General features: G+C 46.2%; 1 protein-coding gene across 2 annotated transcripts; it reads right to left on the reverse strand.

The window, feature by feature from the left end:
* Positions 1 to 519: 519 nt before the first annotated feature.
* On the reverse strand, positions 520 to 15,489 carry LOC139234164 (proteasome subunit alpha type-4). Of its 2 annotated transcripts, none has more exons than XM_070865183.1 (9): positions 15,419 to 15,489; positions 13,626 to 13,653; positions 11,764 to 11,806; positions 11,472 to 11,634; positions 9,849 to 9,926; positions 8,587 to 8,675; positions 5,254 to 5,384; positions 4,258 to 4,381; positions 520 to 838 (listed from the first exon to the last, which is right to left on the reverse strand). In XM_070865183.1, the coding sequence occupies exons 2-9, from the start codon at positions 13,626 to 13,628 to the stop codon at positions 684 to 686; spliced, it is 786 nt and encodes a 261-aa protein (XP_070721284.1). In that variant the 5' UTR covers positions 13,629 to 13,653; positions 15,419 to 15,489; the 3' UTR covers positions 520 to 683. The 2 variants fall into 2 exon arrangements, with proteins under 2 accessions (XP_070721284.1, XP_070721285.1); XM_070865184.1 differs by lacking the exon at positions 15,419 to 15,489 and adding an exon at positions 14,575 to 15,345.

Here is a 15,489-nt window from a genome sequence, read left to right on the forward strand (position 1 = left end):
CCTCTGACAGTGCAGCACTCCCTCAGCACTGCACAGTCAATCTAGATTATTGTGCTCAAGTCTCTGGAGTGGGTCTTCAACCTGCAACCTTCTGAGAGATTGCTACCCACTGAGCCACGCAGACACTTGGCCCACCCATGCGCTAGTTGATAAACCTATGACATCTTGTGCCATGCAGGGACAATTCTGCCACATGGCATTTCCTAGAGACACGCATTTAGTCTTATGATACACAGAGCTGGGAACGGCCAGGCCAAGACGACAATTACCCTTGGGTTCACGTTTTTAGGCTATTGCACAGGCACCGCTTCACTCTCAAACAGAGCACCCTTTCACCACTCCGCTCCGTGTACCCAATCGCCAGAACAAACTCTTCCATCTACGTTCAGGCCGTGTAATGACCCTGCTGTGCAAAGTCTGGTGGACTCCTTGCGTCTTCAGCTTGCTAACAGTTTGTGTGAGAAATAAGCAATTTAAAATGAAAAAAAAAATGGTCAAATAAATGTATTGGAAAACAAGTTTTTTTGCCTTTACTCTTTATTTAAAAACCCATCTGGCAATTACTAGTGCGTATACAAGTGATGTGTGGAAGTGTACAAGGTGGCTGGGTGGTATCTGGCACAGCCAATTCTATAAATTGAGAACCTGCAGTCAAATAGATTTTCAATGATTCACTTGCAGCTCTATTTGTCCTTCTCCTTTTGCTCCTTCTCCTTTTTCTCGCGTTCAGATTTCGCTTCTTCTGCCTCGTGTCGCTTAATCAAAACCTCCACTTCCTTCTGTTTCAGCACCTTTATGCGCGTTTTCCCGTTTTCTCTGGTTAGCGTTGCAATTTCCACTGCACCACAAAGTCAAATATTATTTAGATTTATTTCAATTCCAAAGATCACTCAATCATTTTGAAGGGGCTTCACCAAGAAAATAAAGGCTTCGCAAATGACGACGCAGCTTAGAATTGTTGCATTTATTTTGGTGGTTAATAAAATTTTAAGGCAGGCGCATTCACAATCATTAAGGAGGTGGTTCGTACTCAGTAAGATAATGGGACTAAAGGCAGATAAATCCCCTGGACCTGATGGCTTGCATCCTAGGGTCTTAAGAGAAGTAGCGGCAGGGATTGTGGATGCATTGGTTGTAATTTACCAAAGTTCCCTGGATTCTGGGGCGGTCCCAGCAGATTGGAAAACTGCAAATGTAACGCCCCTATTTAAAAAGGAGGCAGACAAAAAGACCAGTTAGCCTAACATCTGTGGTTGGGAAGATGTTGGAGTCCATTATTAAAGAAGCAGTAGCAGGACATTTGGAAAAGCATTATTCGGTCAGGCAGAGTCAGCATGGATTTATGAAGGGGAAGGCATGTTTGACAAATTTGTTAGAATTCTTTGAGGATATAACAAACAGGCTGCATAAAGGGGAACCAGTGGGTGTGGTATATTTGGACTTCCAGAAGCCATTTGGCAAGGTACCACATAAAAAGTTACTGCACAAGATAAAAGCTCACGGGGTTGGGGGTAATATATTAACATGGATAGAGGATTGACAAACGAACAGAAAACAAAGAGTAGGGATAAATGGTTCATTCTCGGGTTGGCAATGAGTGGGGTGCCGCAGGGATCAGTGCTGGGACCCCAACTATTTACAATTTATATTAACGACTTGGAAAAAGGGACTGAGTGTAACGTAGCCAAGTTTGCCGATGATACAAAGATGGGAGGAAAAGCAATGTGTGAGGAGGACACAAAAAATCTGCAAAAGGACATAGACAGGCTAAGTGAGTGGGCAAAAATTTGGCAGATGGAGTATAATGTTGGAAAATGTGAGGTCATGCACTTTGGCAGAAAAAAAAATCAAAGAGCAGGTTATTATTTAAATGAAGATTGCAAAGTGCTGCAGTACAGCGGGACCTGGAGGTCCTGGTGCATGAAACACAAAAGGTTAGTATGCAGGTACAGCAAGTGATCAGGAAGGCCAATGGAATCTTCGCCTTTATTGCAAAGGGGATGGAGTATAAAAGCAGGGAAGTCTTGCTACAGTTGTACAGGGTATTGGTGAGGCCACACCTGGAATACTGCGTGCAGTTTTGGTTTCCATATTTACGAAAGGATATACTTGCTTTGGAGGCAGTTCAGAGAAGGTTCACTAGGCTGATTCCAGAGATGAAGGGGTTGACTTATGGGGAAAGGTTGAATATGTTGGGCCTTTACTCATTGGAATTCAGAAGAATGAGAGGTGATCTTATCGAAACGTATAAGATTATGAGGGGGCTTGACAAGGTGGATGCAGAGAGAATGTTTCCACTGATGGGGGAGACTAGAACTAGAGGGCACGATCTTAGAATAAGAGGTCGCCCATTTAAAACTGAGATGTGGAGAAATTTCTTCTCTCAGAGGGTTGTGGATCTGTAGAACTCACTGCCTCAGAGAGCTGTGGAAGCTGGGACATTGAATAAATTTAGGACAGAAATAGACACATTTCTTAAACGATAAGGGAATAAGGGGTTATGGGGAGGAGGCGGGGAAGTGGAGCTGAGTCCATGATCAGATCAGCCATGATCTTATTGAATGGCGGAGCAGGCTCGAGGGGCCGTATGGCCGACTCCTGCTCCTATTTCTGTGTTCTTATTTCTTTGGTCAGCGATGCACAAGAGACTTTAATTGCACTGATATCCTTCAAGCTGATGCCCCAGACCACTGGATAGTCCTGTGGCTCTGTGCGATTTCACCAGGGAGGACTATTTGGAAGCAGCCTAGAAACGATGATGACTATGGAGAATCAATGTGAAACTATTTTAGACAGTTAGCAACATTAAAATAAACACCATGTATAAATGCATCCCTTTAATTGGCTGGTGGGAATTTCTGCACAGTGGTTCCAATCATTCTTCACAGCAAACAAACTTACAAATAAAACCTTTAATGAACAGCTCTCTGGTACCTCACTCAAGCTGTCTTTCGCCATGTACCCACAGGCTATCCAATTGGGATTGGGGGGGGGGGGGGGGGGTGGGGGTGCGGGCGGGTGGGGGTTAATCGTGGATGAGCTTAACCAAGTCCTCATCGGGCATTCACACGTCCATAAAGGAGTGAGTGGCTGCCCTATAGGGACTGGGAGCCCAGAATGATTCTTCATCTCTCCAAACTGGGGCCAGCCAACTACAGTCATCCAGGCACAAGCCACGTTAGTCAGCACAGACCAGGAAGTGAACCAGTGATTAACTGGACTGTAGGGGTTAGTAACACACCATCAGGGGCAGGTCAGCCCCACACCGGGGGCAGGTCAGCCCCACACCGGGGGCAGGTCAGCCCCACACCGGGGGCAGGTCAGCCCCACACCGGGGGCAGGTCAGCCCCACACCGGGGGCAGGTCAGCCCCACACCGGGGGCAGGTCAGTCCCACACCGGGGGCAGGTCAGTCCCACACCGGGGGCAGGTCAGTCCCACACCGGGGGCAGGTTCGTCCCACACCGGGGGCAGGTTAGTCCCACACCAGGGGCAGGTTAGTCCCACACCAGGGGCAGGTTAGTCCCACACCAGGGGCAGGTTAGTCCCACAGCAGGGGCAGGTGAGTCCCACACCAGGGGCAGGTTAGTCCCACACCAGGGGCAGGTTAGTCCCACACCAGGGGCAGGTTAGTCCCACACCAGGGGCAGGTCAGTCCCACACCAGGGGCAGGTTCGTCCCACACCAGGGGCAGGTTAGTCCCACACCAGGGGCAGGTTCGTCCCACACCAGGGGCAGGTTCGTCCCACACCGGGGGCAGGTTCGTCCCACACCGGGGGCAGGTTCGTCCCACACCGGGGGCAGGTTAGTCCCACACCAGGGGCAGGTTAGCCCCACACCAGGGGCAGGTTAGCCCCACACCAGGGGCAGGTTAGCCCCACACCAGGGGCAGGTTAGCCCCACACCAGGGGCAGGTTAGCCCCACACCAGGGGCAGGTTAGCCCCACACCAGGGGCAGGTTAGCCCCACACCAGGGGCAGGTTAGCCCCACACCAGGGGCAGGTTAGCACAGTGCTGACTAACGTGGCTTGTGCCTGGATTTTCCAGAATAAATCTCAAGCTCCATTGCATACAATTATTTTCTATACAATTGGTCTAATCTCAGAAAATGAAAACTTTGCCAAGTAACACCATGAGGCTTTGACATTAAGAAATGACGTCCGATCTTTGATAATATTTGCGAATGGAACCTTTAAATTACGGATTGCAAGCTAAAGGAAAACCTGGACAGAAGCTTACAACACAAAAGAGCCCTTACCCTTTTCGGCCGATAGTTTGCTGACGTCCATAGTCTTATTCAACACTTTAACTGCCAATGCAAGTGCTGACTGCAAAGTCATATCTCCTTCTTTGAAGTCTTGTTTCAGCATAGATACTGCAGCCTGCAATTTTAGTTGGACCAGATTAACAGAGAAATTCAATTATTGGCTTCAAGGTATCACCGACCACATCATCCAATGGCTCAACTCACTGAGCATTGTGCTTTCCATTTGTCCAACCAGCTGCCCAATGAACTCGAAGGCACAGTGAGTCCTAGACTTGTGTATGAACCAGGAGATAACATATAAAAGGAATGATTTACTGGGAAGGTTCAGCCTTTAACTTCGCCCCTGTGAAGCGCCTTGAGACGTTTTCTGAGGCTGAACCAGACTGTTCGCAACCTTGGTGTCATATTTGACCCTGAATTGAGCTTTCGACCACATATCTGCAGCATAACTAAAACCGCCTATTTCCACCTCCGGTAACATCGCCCGTCTCCGCCCCTGCCTCAGCTCATCTGCTGCTTCAACCCTCAATCAATGGCCTTTATTAACTCTAGACTTGACTATTCCAACACAGTCCTGGCTGGCCTCCCACATTCTACCCTATTTAAATGAGATTGTCATAAAAACCCATCTGGTTCACAAATGTCCTTTAGGGAAGGAAATCACCGTCCTTACTCGATCTGGCCGATATGTGACTCCAGACCCACAGCAATATGGTTGACTCTTAAGTGCCCTCGGTCACTCAGTTGTATTTAAGGCGGCTCACCACCAGCTTCTCAAGAGCAATTAGGGATGGGCAATAAATGCCGACCTTGCCAGCGACACCCACATCCCATTAATGAATAAAAAAAAGACTGAAATCCTGTATTCCAAATCTTTTAGCCCAATATTCACTTTTAGAAATATTTGTGGTATTAATCTCCAACAAGTCACGACATCATTTACATCTCGCTTTCCAAAGTCACTGTAGCCCCCGTCAAGGTACTTACGGCGCTGTTGTTCCCGATGCAGGTGGCCTTCCACCCTCCATAGTTTCCACTGGGGTCACTCTGATACAACTGGTAGCCATAGTGCTTATCCCATCCCATGTAGAGCAGCGAAACACCAAAAGGACGCTTCCCTGTCAGGATTAGACACAGATTGGCACGAGAAGCCGTTGCAGAAAGTTCAAAGGGCATATACAAAGAAAAAAGACCTACATTTATTTAGAACCATAGAGATTTACAGCACGGGAGGCCATTTCGGTCCATTGTGACCACGCCGGCTGACCAAAAGCTACCCAGCCTAATCCCACTTTCCAGCTCTAGGTCTGTAGCCCTGTAGGTTACGGCACTTCAAGTACACATCCAAGTATTTTTTAAATGCGATGAGGATTTCTGCCTCTACCATCCTTTCAGGCAGTGAGTGCCAGACCCCCGACACCCTCTGGGTGAAGACATTTCTTCTAAAATCCCCTCTAAATCTTCTAACAATTACTTTAAATCTATGCCCCCTGGTTGTTGACTCCCCTGCTAAGGGAAATAGATCCGTCTATCCCTTTCCCCCCTTTTAAACAAAGGTCAGCATGTCAGCAGTCCTCCGGCACCACACTAGTAGGCAGAGAGGACTGGAAAACGATGGTCAGAGCCTCTGCTATTTCCTCTTCTGCTTCTCTCAACAGTCTGTGCTTTATCACATCTCTCAAATGTCTCAGAACTTCATGTACAACAAATTACTCTGAAGTGCAGCAATCACATAGGCAAACATGGCAGCCATTTTGCACAAAGCAACATTACACAGAAAGGAATAAAGCGAATGACCAGTTCATCTAAATTTAGCAATACTGACTGAGGGAGGAATATTGGCCAGGATAATGCCTGTTCTTTTTCAGACAGTTCCATGGGATCCCAACACCCAGCTGAGCAGGCAGATGGGGCCTTGGTCTGACGTCTCATCTCTAGGACGGCCACATTACAATTCATTACTCTGGACTCTTTCTTATACCCAACACAAAAACCAGTTCCCAATAATAAGTCCATACTTAGTATGAACTGAAATGAGACCTCGCACAGAATAATCTGGGATGACATGCTCTTGCTGAACAGACCCATTAAATGGCCTCTGGACTTCACACAAAATTTCCACTACATGTCCACACCACTTCAAAGGACATAAGAAATAGGAGCAGGAGTAGGCCATTTGGCCCCTTGAGCCTGCTCCACCATTCAATAAGATCATGGCTGATCTGATCATGGACTCAGCTCCACTTCCCTGCCTGCTCCCCATAACTCTTTACTCCCTTATCACTCAAAAATCTCTCTATCCCCACCTTAAATATATTCAGTGACCCAACCTCCACAGCTCTCTGGGGCAGAGAGTTCCATAGATTTACAACCCTCAGAGAAGAAATTCCTCCTCATCTCAGTTTTAAATGGGCGGCCCCTTATTCTGAGACTATGCTCCCTAGTTTTAGTTTCCCCCATGAGTGGAAATATCCTCTCTGCATCCACCTTATCGAGCCCCCTCATTATCTGATATGTTTTGATCAGATCACCTCTCATTCCTCTGAACTCCAATGAGAATAGGCCCAACCTACTCAACCTTTCTTTGTAAGTCAACCACCTCATCTCCAGAATCAACCTAGTGAACCTTCTCTGACACTTTTGCAACAGACCAAATGGGTTTATTCACAGATAGTCACTTACAGAAGCTAACAGCGATAGATAATTGATTAAGTCAATCCAAGTAACACAACTTTGAATCAGTTTACAACAGCTAGTTGATTCTTTCCTCTTTTTTAAAAAAAAAAGATTTGCAAAGAAAACTAAACGCTTGTTGGATGAGGAGCAGCCACCTGACCAAGTGGTCTTCCCTATGATTTGCCTCCAACTCTGTTGGGGTCTGGTCAATACCGTAACTTAAGAGCCAGGCCATTCAGGGGTGATGTTGGGAAGCACTTCTTCACACAAAGGGTAGTGGGAATCTGGAACTCTCCCCAAAAGGCTGTTGATGCTGGGGGTCAATTGAAAATATAAAATCGGAGATTGAAAGATTTTTGTTAGGCAAGGGTATTAAGGGTTAGGGAACCATGGCGAGTAGATGGAGATAAGATACAGTTCAGCCAAGATCTAATTAGATGGCGGAACAGGCTCAAAAATGTTTCCTCTTCCTAACTGGTATTTTAAATGTGTTGGATTTATATGTCTATAAAACCCTTTCAAGTATAGTAACACCACGGCAAGTCAGAAAAACCCATCACCAATAACGGGCAGCAAATTCCATGATGCACCAAAGCATGCCAACGGCCCAAGTGCTGTCTGTGGCGGCCCTATCCCAATTGGTTTAGCTGTTCATCAATAGCCCAGTGACAATTATTTCTAGCACTTGGCTGTGCTTAGTAACCACTAACAGACATAGCTGGATATTCAACTGCAACTGGCCTTTTTCCCTATACACTTCAGGCACAGCCAAGGGATTGGAAGCCAGTCTCCCAGCACTCATCTCAGAAAAGCTTATTTTAAAGCTAAGAAATGCATGGTAGAGGGCAGCTACAAGCATTCTCCATTTTTGCCACAATACTCCCCACCGAGATATTCCTTGAAGTGACTTTTGTGCCAGACGGGGCCTCGGTTTAACATTTCATCCGAAAGACGGCACCTCAGATAATGCAGCTCTCCTTAGCGTGGCACTGAAGTGCCAAGTGGGACTTGGATTTATGACCCTCTAAGTCAGGCTGTCACTTGGCACAAGCTCCATTTCTTGGGAGTATTTATTTGCCGCTAGAACGTTGATAATGGTTAAGGTGCACAAAAAAGGTCTGAGCAAGTGAACTTTATCCAAAGCCAGGATATGTTAGGCGAGTTCTACTCATCATTTAGATTGCTCGGGTGCATAAAGAATACGCTTACAGTCCTGGTATAAAGTGCAAGCATGTTTGCCATTCAGAAAGGCCGAGGACAAGCATTGCACAACCGTAAAACAACAGCTTCACATCCTTATAAAAATAGAATTTATTACACACTTGGCATCAGCAACATGAAGTTGCACTAAAGTTGTAGTATGTGCTACAAACTAGTACAAGGGAAGATTTTTTTTGTTAAAAACCAAACTAAAGTTGAGATTCATTTTTTTCCCCCCCAAGATGAGATTTTGGATATTATGGGAATTAAGGGATACGGGGACAGTGCAGGAAAGTGGAGTTGAGGTCGGTCAGTCACGAACTTATTGAATGACGGAGCATAAGATCGTGACTGACCTACCTCAACTCCGTCTATGGGCCGAATGGCCTACTCCCGCTCCTATCGCTTTTGTTCTTATTACCATTTGTTTTAAACCTGCCTTACCTCCGAACTGTGTGTAAGCCTGCTTGATATCACAGAGTGTTGTGACCAACTGCTCACATGGGATTGGTTCCTGGTACTGAAGGAGATACCTGTGAATATATAAGGCAGTATTACTGTAACCCGGATACTGGAGGGAGATTTCTACTCATCATTCAGATTGCTCGTGTACATAAAGAATACGCTTGCAGTCCTGGTATAAGTGCAAGCAGCAGAACTGTTCCCCCCTAATGTTATTTAAATGCTCTGTACAATTATCAGGTCATTGAGAATTTCTGACTTAAGGAGAAATATATTTTTGCGAGCTCGGTGTGAAATTGAGCGGTCTGTGCGGGACATCCCAAGTGGGAACATTAGAACTGGTGGTACACTCTCACCTCCGCATCGTGGAAACGAGTTCGGGTCAGACTGGAAAGAATGGTTTCTCCCCGCCAATACACTGTTTATTCATTCTCAGAATGTGAGCGCTGGTGACAAGGCTGGCACTTATTGCCCATCACTATTCGCCCTAGAGAAGGTGGTGGTGGCGCTTCTTCTTGAACTGTGGGGTGAAGGTGCTCCCACAGTATTAGGTAGGCAGTTTCAGGATTTTGACCCAGCGACGATGAAGGAATGGCGATTATATTTCCAAGTCAGGATGGTGTGTGACTTGGAGGGGAACTTTTAGATGGTGTCCTTGTTCTTGTCCTTCTGGGTGCTGTAAGTCATGGGTTTGGAAGGTGCTGTCAAAGCCTTGGCATGTTGCTGCAGTGCATCTTGTCAAAAGTACACATTGCTGCCATGGTACATTGCCTCAACCCAGTTCCTAAGGCACAGCTTCAATGCACTAAGTGCCCTCAACCTGACAGATTTAGTTAAAAGACCAAAAGATGTCATGCGGCTGCAGTAGGTGCTCACGTGAAGTCGGTTAGGGTACATTGCTGTGGCCAAGTAGGAGCACTACTCAAAATGTAGCCCATATGTTACTTGCTGAGGGATTACTTGCTCCAAAACTTGGTCCAAAAAGCATCCACAGCCCTTACATGGGAAAGCATCAGTATCAACCAGAAAAGCAACGAGAGGTTGCAGACTTCTTGAACACGGCTCCGTGGTGTAACTTTTTAAACCGTGCTGCAGGTGCGGCAGGCTGTAAGGAGCAGTTTGGCATCGAACAATTATAGTGTTCTAAAATAAATTGCTCTCGATGAAATTAGAATCTGGTAGGAAGACTGTCTCAGTGGGCAGGTTCTCACGATCTCATTCAAAAATAACACAGCGAACCTTACCTCTGGGCAATCAATCGCAGCTCATTCGTTAGAACATTGGCGTCAGATGTTATTCCTGCGACGCTGCAAGCCATGTCACTGCGAGACAGATTTTACAGAAATTGGTCGATTAGGTTTACATCATCACACAAAGCTTTTCACGTTTAACAGAATCATATTAACACACACAAGTAAAATCTACAATATCAAAAGAACAGAATGGAACATTTCACCACGAGTGGTACTCTTCTGTTAAAATTAACTCTTACTGGGCAAATATTTAAATAAAACAAAAAAGTTATCTGTGAGGACACTTGAGGCTAAAAATTCGTCGACCTTGCCATTGTTTTTTTGGCAAAAAACGGTGCGGCGGGAAATTCGGAGCCTTCTTGGAGCAACGCTTTTCAAATACCGCTGGAGAGAGGAGCGCCGCCGTGCAAGACTGAAATATCGCTTTCGCCAAAAATTTGGCTCTGAGTATTTAGGACAACAAAAACACCAAGGAAAAAGCTGCGTTGCAGCCCTTGGAACAGTATGAAGACCTGCAAAAAAGATATGTTAAAGATTTTATTTTTGAATTCTTTTGCGGCAATTCGCTAGTTAAATGTCTTGTGATTTTTTATTTTTTGCAGTTTATTTTTTTTTCAGGTGTTTTCCCCCTCCCTAGGCTCAACTCGCAGCGGTATCGGCCTCGGAGTAAAGTTGGCGAGGATAGTGGCTTGTGCCACGAATCCTCGTGCAACGCCGATTTTTACCACTGCGCAAATTAAAGCTCGAATTTACTGACTCATAGCCATAGCATTGCCATAACGATAATTTGGGCGAAAAAATACAATTATCGCTTAGAACTGAATTTGTAGCCCTTAAGGTTTTCTGTGCATTTACACTTCAACCATAGGCTCTACAACCAACTCCCTCTTGTGGCTGCTTGTTGCACAGAACATAGGAACATTCGGAACAGGAGTTTGCAATTCAGCCCCTCTACCATTCAGTTAGATCGTGGCTGATCTGCTCAACTCCCCTTTTCCACCTTTTCTCCATATCCCTTGTTACCCTTACCTAACAAAAATCTGTCATATCTCAGTCTTGAAAGCTCCAATTGTCACCCAGTATCCCCAGCCTTTCGGGGGAAGAGAGTTCCAGATTTCTACTAATCTGTGAAAAAAATGCTCCCTAATTTCCCTCCTAAATGGCCTGACTCTTGTTTTAAGATTACATCCCCTTGTTCTAGATTTCCTCACCAAAAGAAATAGTTTCTCCGCAATACAAACAGAAAATGCTGGAAATATCTGTGGGTCAGGCAGCATCTGTGGAGAGAGACAGAGTTAATGTTTCAGGTCTGTGACCTTTTGTCAGAACTCCGTCACAGACCCGAAACGTTAACTCTGTTTTTCTCCACAGATGCTGCCTGACCTGCTGAGATTTCCAACATTTTCTGTTTTTATTTCAGACAGTATAATGCCTTTGTATTCGTTTCTCTGTATCTACCTTATCGAATCCCTTTATCATTTTAAACACCTCTATCAGATCACTCCCTCAATTTTCTATAGTTAAGGGAACACAAACCAAAGTTTATGTAATGTCTAACTCGGGTTGCCTCAATTCAAATCAATACATTCATTATGTGTAGGAGTTTACACGTACTCGTTTAGTTTATATATTTTTTCGGAAAAGAAGACTTCGTCCAGTAGTTTGTGTATGTTGCGTCTCTCCGCGGCCAAAAGAACACCATCGTTTGCTAAGATCCCCAGGCAGGTTCCAGCGTGGCCAATGGCTTCCATGGCATATTCCACCTGATAGAGTCGCCCTGTTATTTCATTTAAAAGAAAAGATGGCACTTGAATGAAACACACAATTGAACGGCGACGATACAATATACCCCACCACATCAGTCAGACCCATCACTTTATAGAAGGCCGTCGCTCAGGAACCTCACCTTCAGGCGAAAATATGGTCGTTCGCGAGTCATACCTTCGAGACTACATAAACAAACAAAAGAATTAGCGTTACACGTGACATTTTATAATACTTTTTTAAAAATGAGTACATGGCTCCCTTCTCCTTTACCTCCCCTTCTCCTCTTCCTTAAGGTTCCCACACCACCAGTGCTGAGGCACCCTGCTCCCAAATCGCAAATCGTCTGGGAAACACCTACCCTCACTGCGGGGAAACTCCACAGAGGCGATCACATCAGCCTGATGGAGATAGGGAACTTGGCATAGAAACATAGAAAATAGGTGCAGGAGTAGGCCATTCGGCCCTTCGAGCCTGCACTGCCATTCAATGAGTTCATGGCTGAACATGCAACTTCAGTACCCCATTCCTGCTTTCTCGCCATACCCCTTGATCCCCGAGGAGTAAGGACTACATCTAACTCCTTTTTGAATATATTTAGTGAATTGGCATCAACAACTTTCTGTGGTAGAGAATTCCACAGGTTCACCACTCTCTGGGTGAAGAAGTTTCTCCTCATCTCGGTCCTAAATGGCTTACCCCTTATCCTTAGACTGTGACCCCTGGTTCTGGACTTCCCCAACATTAATAAGAACATAAGAATTAGGAACAGGAGTAGGCCATCTAGCCCCTCGAACCTGCTCCGCCACCCAACAAGATCACGGCTGATCTGGCCGTGGACTCAGCTCCACTTACCCGCCCGCTCCCCATAACCCTTAATTCCCTTATTGGTTAAAAATCTATCTATCTGTGATTTGAATATATTCAATGAGCTAGCCTCAACTGCTTCCTTGGGCAGAGAATTATACAGATTCACAACCCTCTGGGAGAAGAAATTCCTTCTCAACTCGGTTTTAAATTGGCTCCCCCGTATTTTGAGGCTGTGCCCCCTAGTTCTAGTCTCCCCGACCAGTGGAAACAACCTCTCTGCCTTTATCCTGTCCATCCGCTTCATTATTTTAAATGTTTCTATAAGATCACCCCTCATCCTTCCGAACTCCAACGAGTAAAGACCCAGTTGGATATACTAGGACCCCAGGAAGGATATACTAGCTTTGGAGGGGGTACAGAGACGATTCACTAGGCTGATTCCGGAGATTAGTGGGTTACCTTATGATGATAGATTGAGCAGACTGGGTCTTTACTCGTTGGAGTTCAGAAAGATGAGGGGTGATCTTATAGAAACATTTAAAATAATGAAAGGGATAGACAAGATGGAGGCAGAGAGGTTTTTCCACTGGTCGGGGAGACTAGAACTGGGGGCACAGCCTCAAAATACGGGGGAGCCAATTTAAAACCGAGTTGAGAAGGAATTTCTTCTCCCAGGGGGTTGTGAATCTGTGGAATTCTCTGCCCAAGGAAGCAGTTGAGGCTAGCTCATTGAATGTATTCAAATCACAGATAGATAGATTTTTAACCAATAAGGGAATTAAGGGTTACGGGGAGCGGGCGGGTAAGTGGAGCTGAGTCCACGGCCAGATCAGCCATGATCTTGTTGAATGGCGGAGCAGGCTCGAGGGGCTAGATGGCCTACTCCTGCTCCTAATTCTTATGTTCTTATGATCTACTCAATGCATGTATGGAATAGCAGCCAAGAATCCACATCCCATGGCAGAGTGGTGGTGGGTTCCATATACTAACTCACTGCAATTACAACTCAACGTGAGCAACATTACTCGCAGATTCCTGTAACATGTACTTTGCATCCTAGCAGTTTTACTCAAGTCGTGGAATTCCTTCACTCACTACACCTCAGTTTGCACAGTAACTAGTTTGAATACAGTAAATATTCTCTCTGTTAAAATCCAATCTACTTTTGGGTGCAGTTAAATCTCAGTCACTCACCATGGTGTTCTTTAACTAGATCAAAAATCTGGGAACAGAAAAAGGAAATCAGTTAATGTATGCGATAATCTGCTGCAACAAATTCACCGAATGAGTGAAAACTGATAAGGACAGCATCAATCTGCCATGAAGCATTCAGACAAAGGTTGGATCAGAAGGTCAACACAGATGAAGGTGGCCATTTGGCCCATCCATAAAAACAAAGTTGGGTGACAAATCAAAGTTTCAAAGGCAGAAGAAGAAGATCAGCTCAGTCAATGTGACATTTAACTCAAAGCTATTGGAAACTCAAAAAAACAAATAACCAACTTTATGCTGAAAATCATTTTTACTTTTAACCCATTTCTTTATCAGCAGAAATGTGGGTTTTCTGAATCACACGCACACTGGAACTTTATCATGCAAATCTATGACTGCCATACAAAATATGCATGCTTGACAAATACTTCTGAAATAATAGCTGGTGTTGTTGCCTGGGTGAGAAAGTGAAAGCAGGTTCTATAATTAATCCTCATCTATACTGAGAAAGAACAACAATTAAATTGAGGATAGCAGACACAAGTGGAAAGCACAACATTGTTAGTGATGGGGTCAGTTATGGGCAAGGAGTGACTCTGGTTTTCCACTCATGAGATGGCCATATAAAAGCATGTTATATTGAACCATTAGATTATTTATATTCCATTGTTGGAAGGTGATGTCATCGTACTCATTCTAACAGGATCCTTGCACAGAATTGCTGCCTCTCTCCACTCTAAAAACTCCAGGTAAATATACTGGTCAATTAGTTGTTGGAATGGAGCTGTGTACAATGACAGAACTGTTTAAACTAAGCCAGAGGATTCACCTATAGTGTTACTTTTGTGTCCTTGCAACATGGTCCTAAAGGACTGTATCAAGACCGAAAGTTACTGTTCACCAGGACCCTCAGGCACCAACGTGAACTGACCGTGAAAGACAGATCCTCTCGTGTACTGACAGTGTTGCACAGAGGGAGAGACTTCATCATACACTGGCCAGCCCACTGCCAGGGTCTCTCAGCTTCATGACGGGTTGCATCAGCAAAATCACCTCTATAGCCAAGCACCTTGACACGATCACTAGCATTGTGGACATTCATTAGCAATAAGAGCAAACATGGGCACTTTCAATACACATCAAGCCATCTAAAAGTTCTAAAACACAGCGGGGAGTAACATTTTCAACACATACATAGCACCATTTATTATATTTATCTACAACAGGGAATGGGAGAGGGTCGTGGGGGAGTGGGTCTGGGATGGTGGGGAGTGGGGGTTCCGGGGGTCCGGGGGAAGTGGTGCGCCGGGGGTCCGGGGGGAGGAGGGGTCCGGGGCCGGTTTCTCTCCCTCCCCGCACACACGGAGCCGGAGACGGGGCCTGGGCCGCTCCACGACCCGAAACCGAAACCGATTTCCCGGCGCTCGATGACTCGGGGATTGTCAGCAGCCGGAGTTGTGTCGAAACAGCTTTCTCTCCGCGGGCCGGGCGCCACCCCCGGGGCCCAGGGCTGGCGCTCGGGGCCCGGGCGATCGATCGCTCGCTCGCTCCCCCACCCCCGGGGGATGAAGCAGCAACTTCACGGCGGGGCGGGGCCCGGCTGACTAGGCCTCCGCGGGGGAACACACGGAGCCGGGGGAGCGCGGGTTGGTGAGACCCCGGCCCGAGCTCGGGGTGGAGGGAGGGAGACAGACAACAACCCCGGCGCTCTCGCTCTCGCTCTCCCTCTCGCTCTCCCTCTCCCTCTCCCTCTCCCACTCTCACCGCCCGCTCACCGTCTGAAGCTCCGATCGGCGCCTCACCGACAAGGCGCTCAACAGCGACAAGAGTGGCGCATCCGCCACAG

Source organism: Pristiophorus japonicus, chromosome 21, assembly GCF_044704955.1.
Source record: "Pristiophorus japonicus isolate sPriJap1 chromosome 21, sPriJap1.hap1, whole genome shotgun sequence".
NCBI lineage: Eukaryota > Metazoa > Chordata > Chondrichthyes > Pristiophoridae > Pristiophorus > Pristiophorus japonicus.

What these genes read in the sequence shown, in the direction of transcription:
- LOC139234164 (XM_070865183.1), bottom strand. An exon ending in GACCATATTTTCGCCTGAAG is followed by an intron (nt 11,635 to 11,763) that starts GTGAGGTTCCTG and finishes ATGAAATAACAG; the next exon opens with GGCGACTCTATCAGGTGGAA. An exon ending in AAAATATATAAACTAAACGA is followed by an intron (nt 9,927 to 11,471) that starts GTACGTGTAAAC and finishes TCTGTCTCGCAG; the next exon opens with TGACATGGCTTGCAGCGTCG.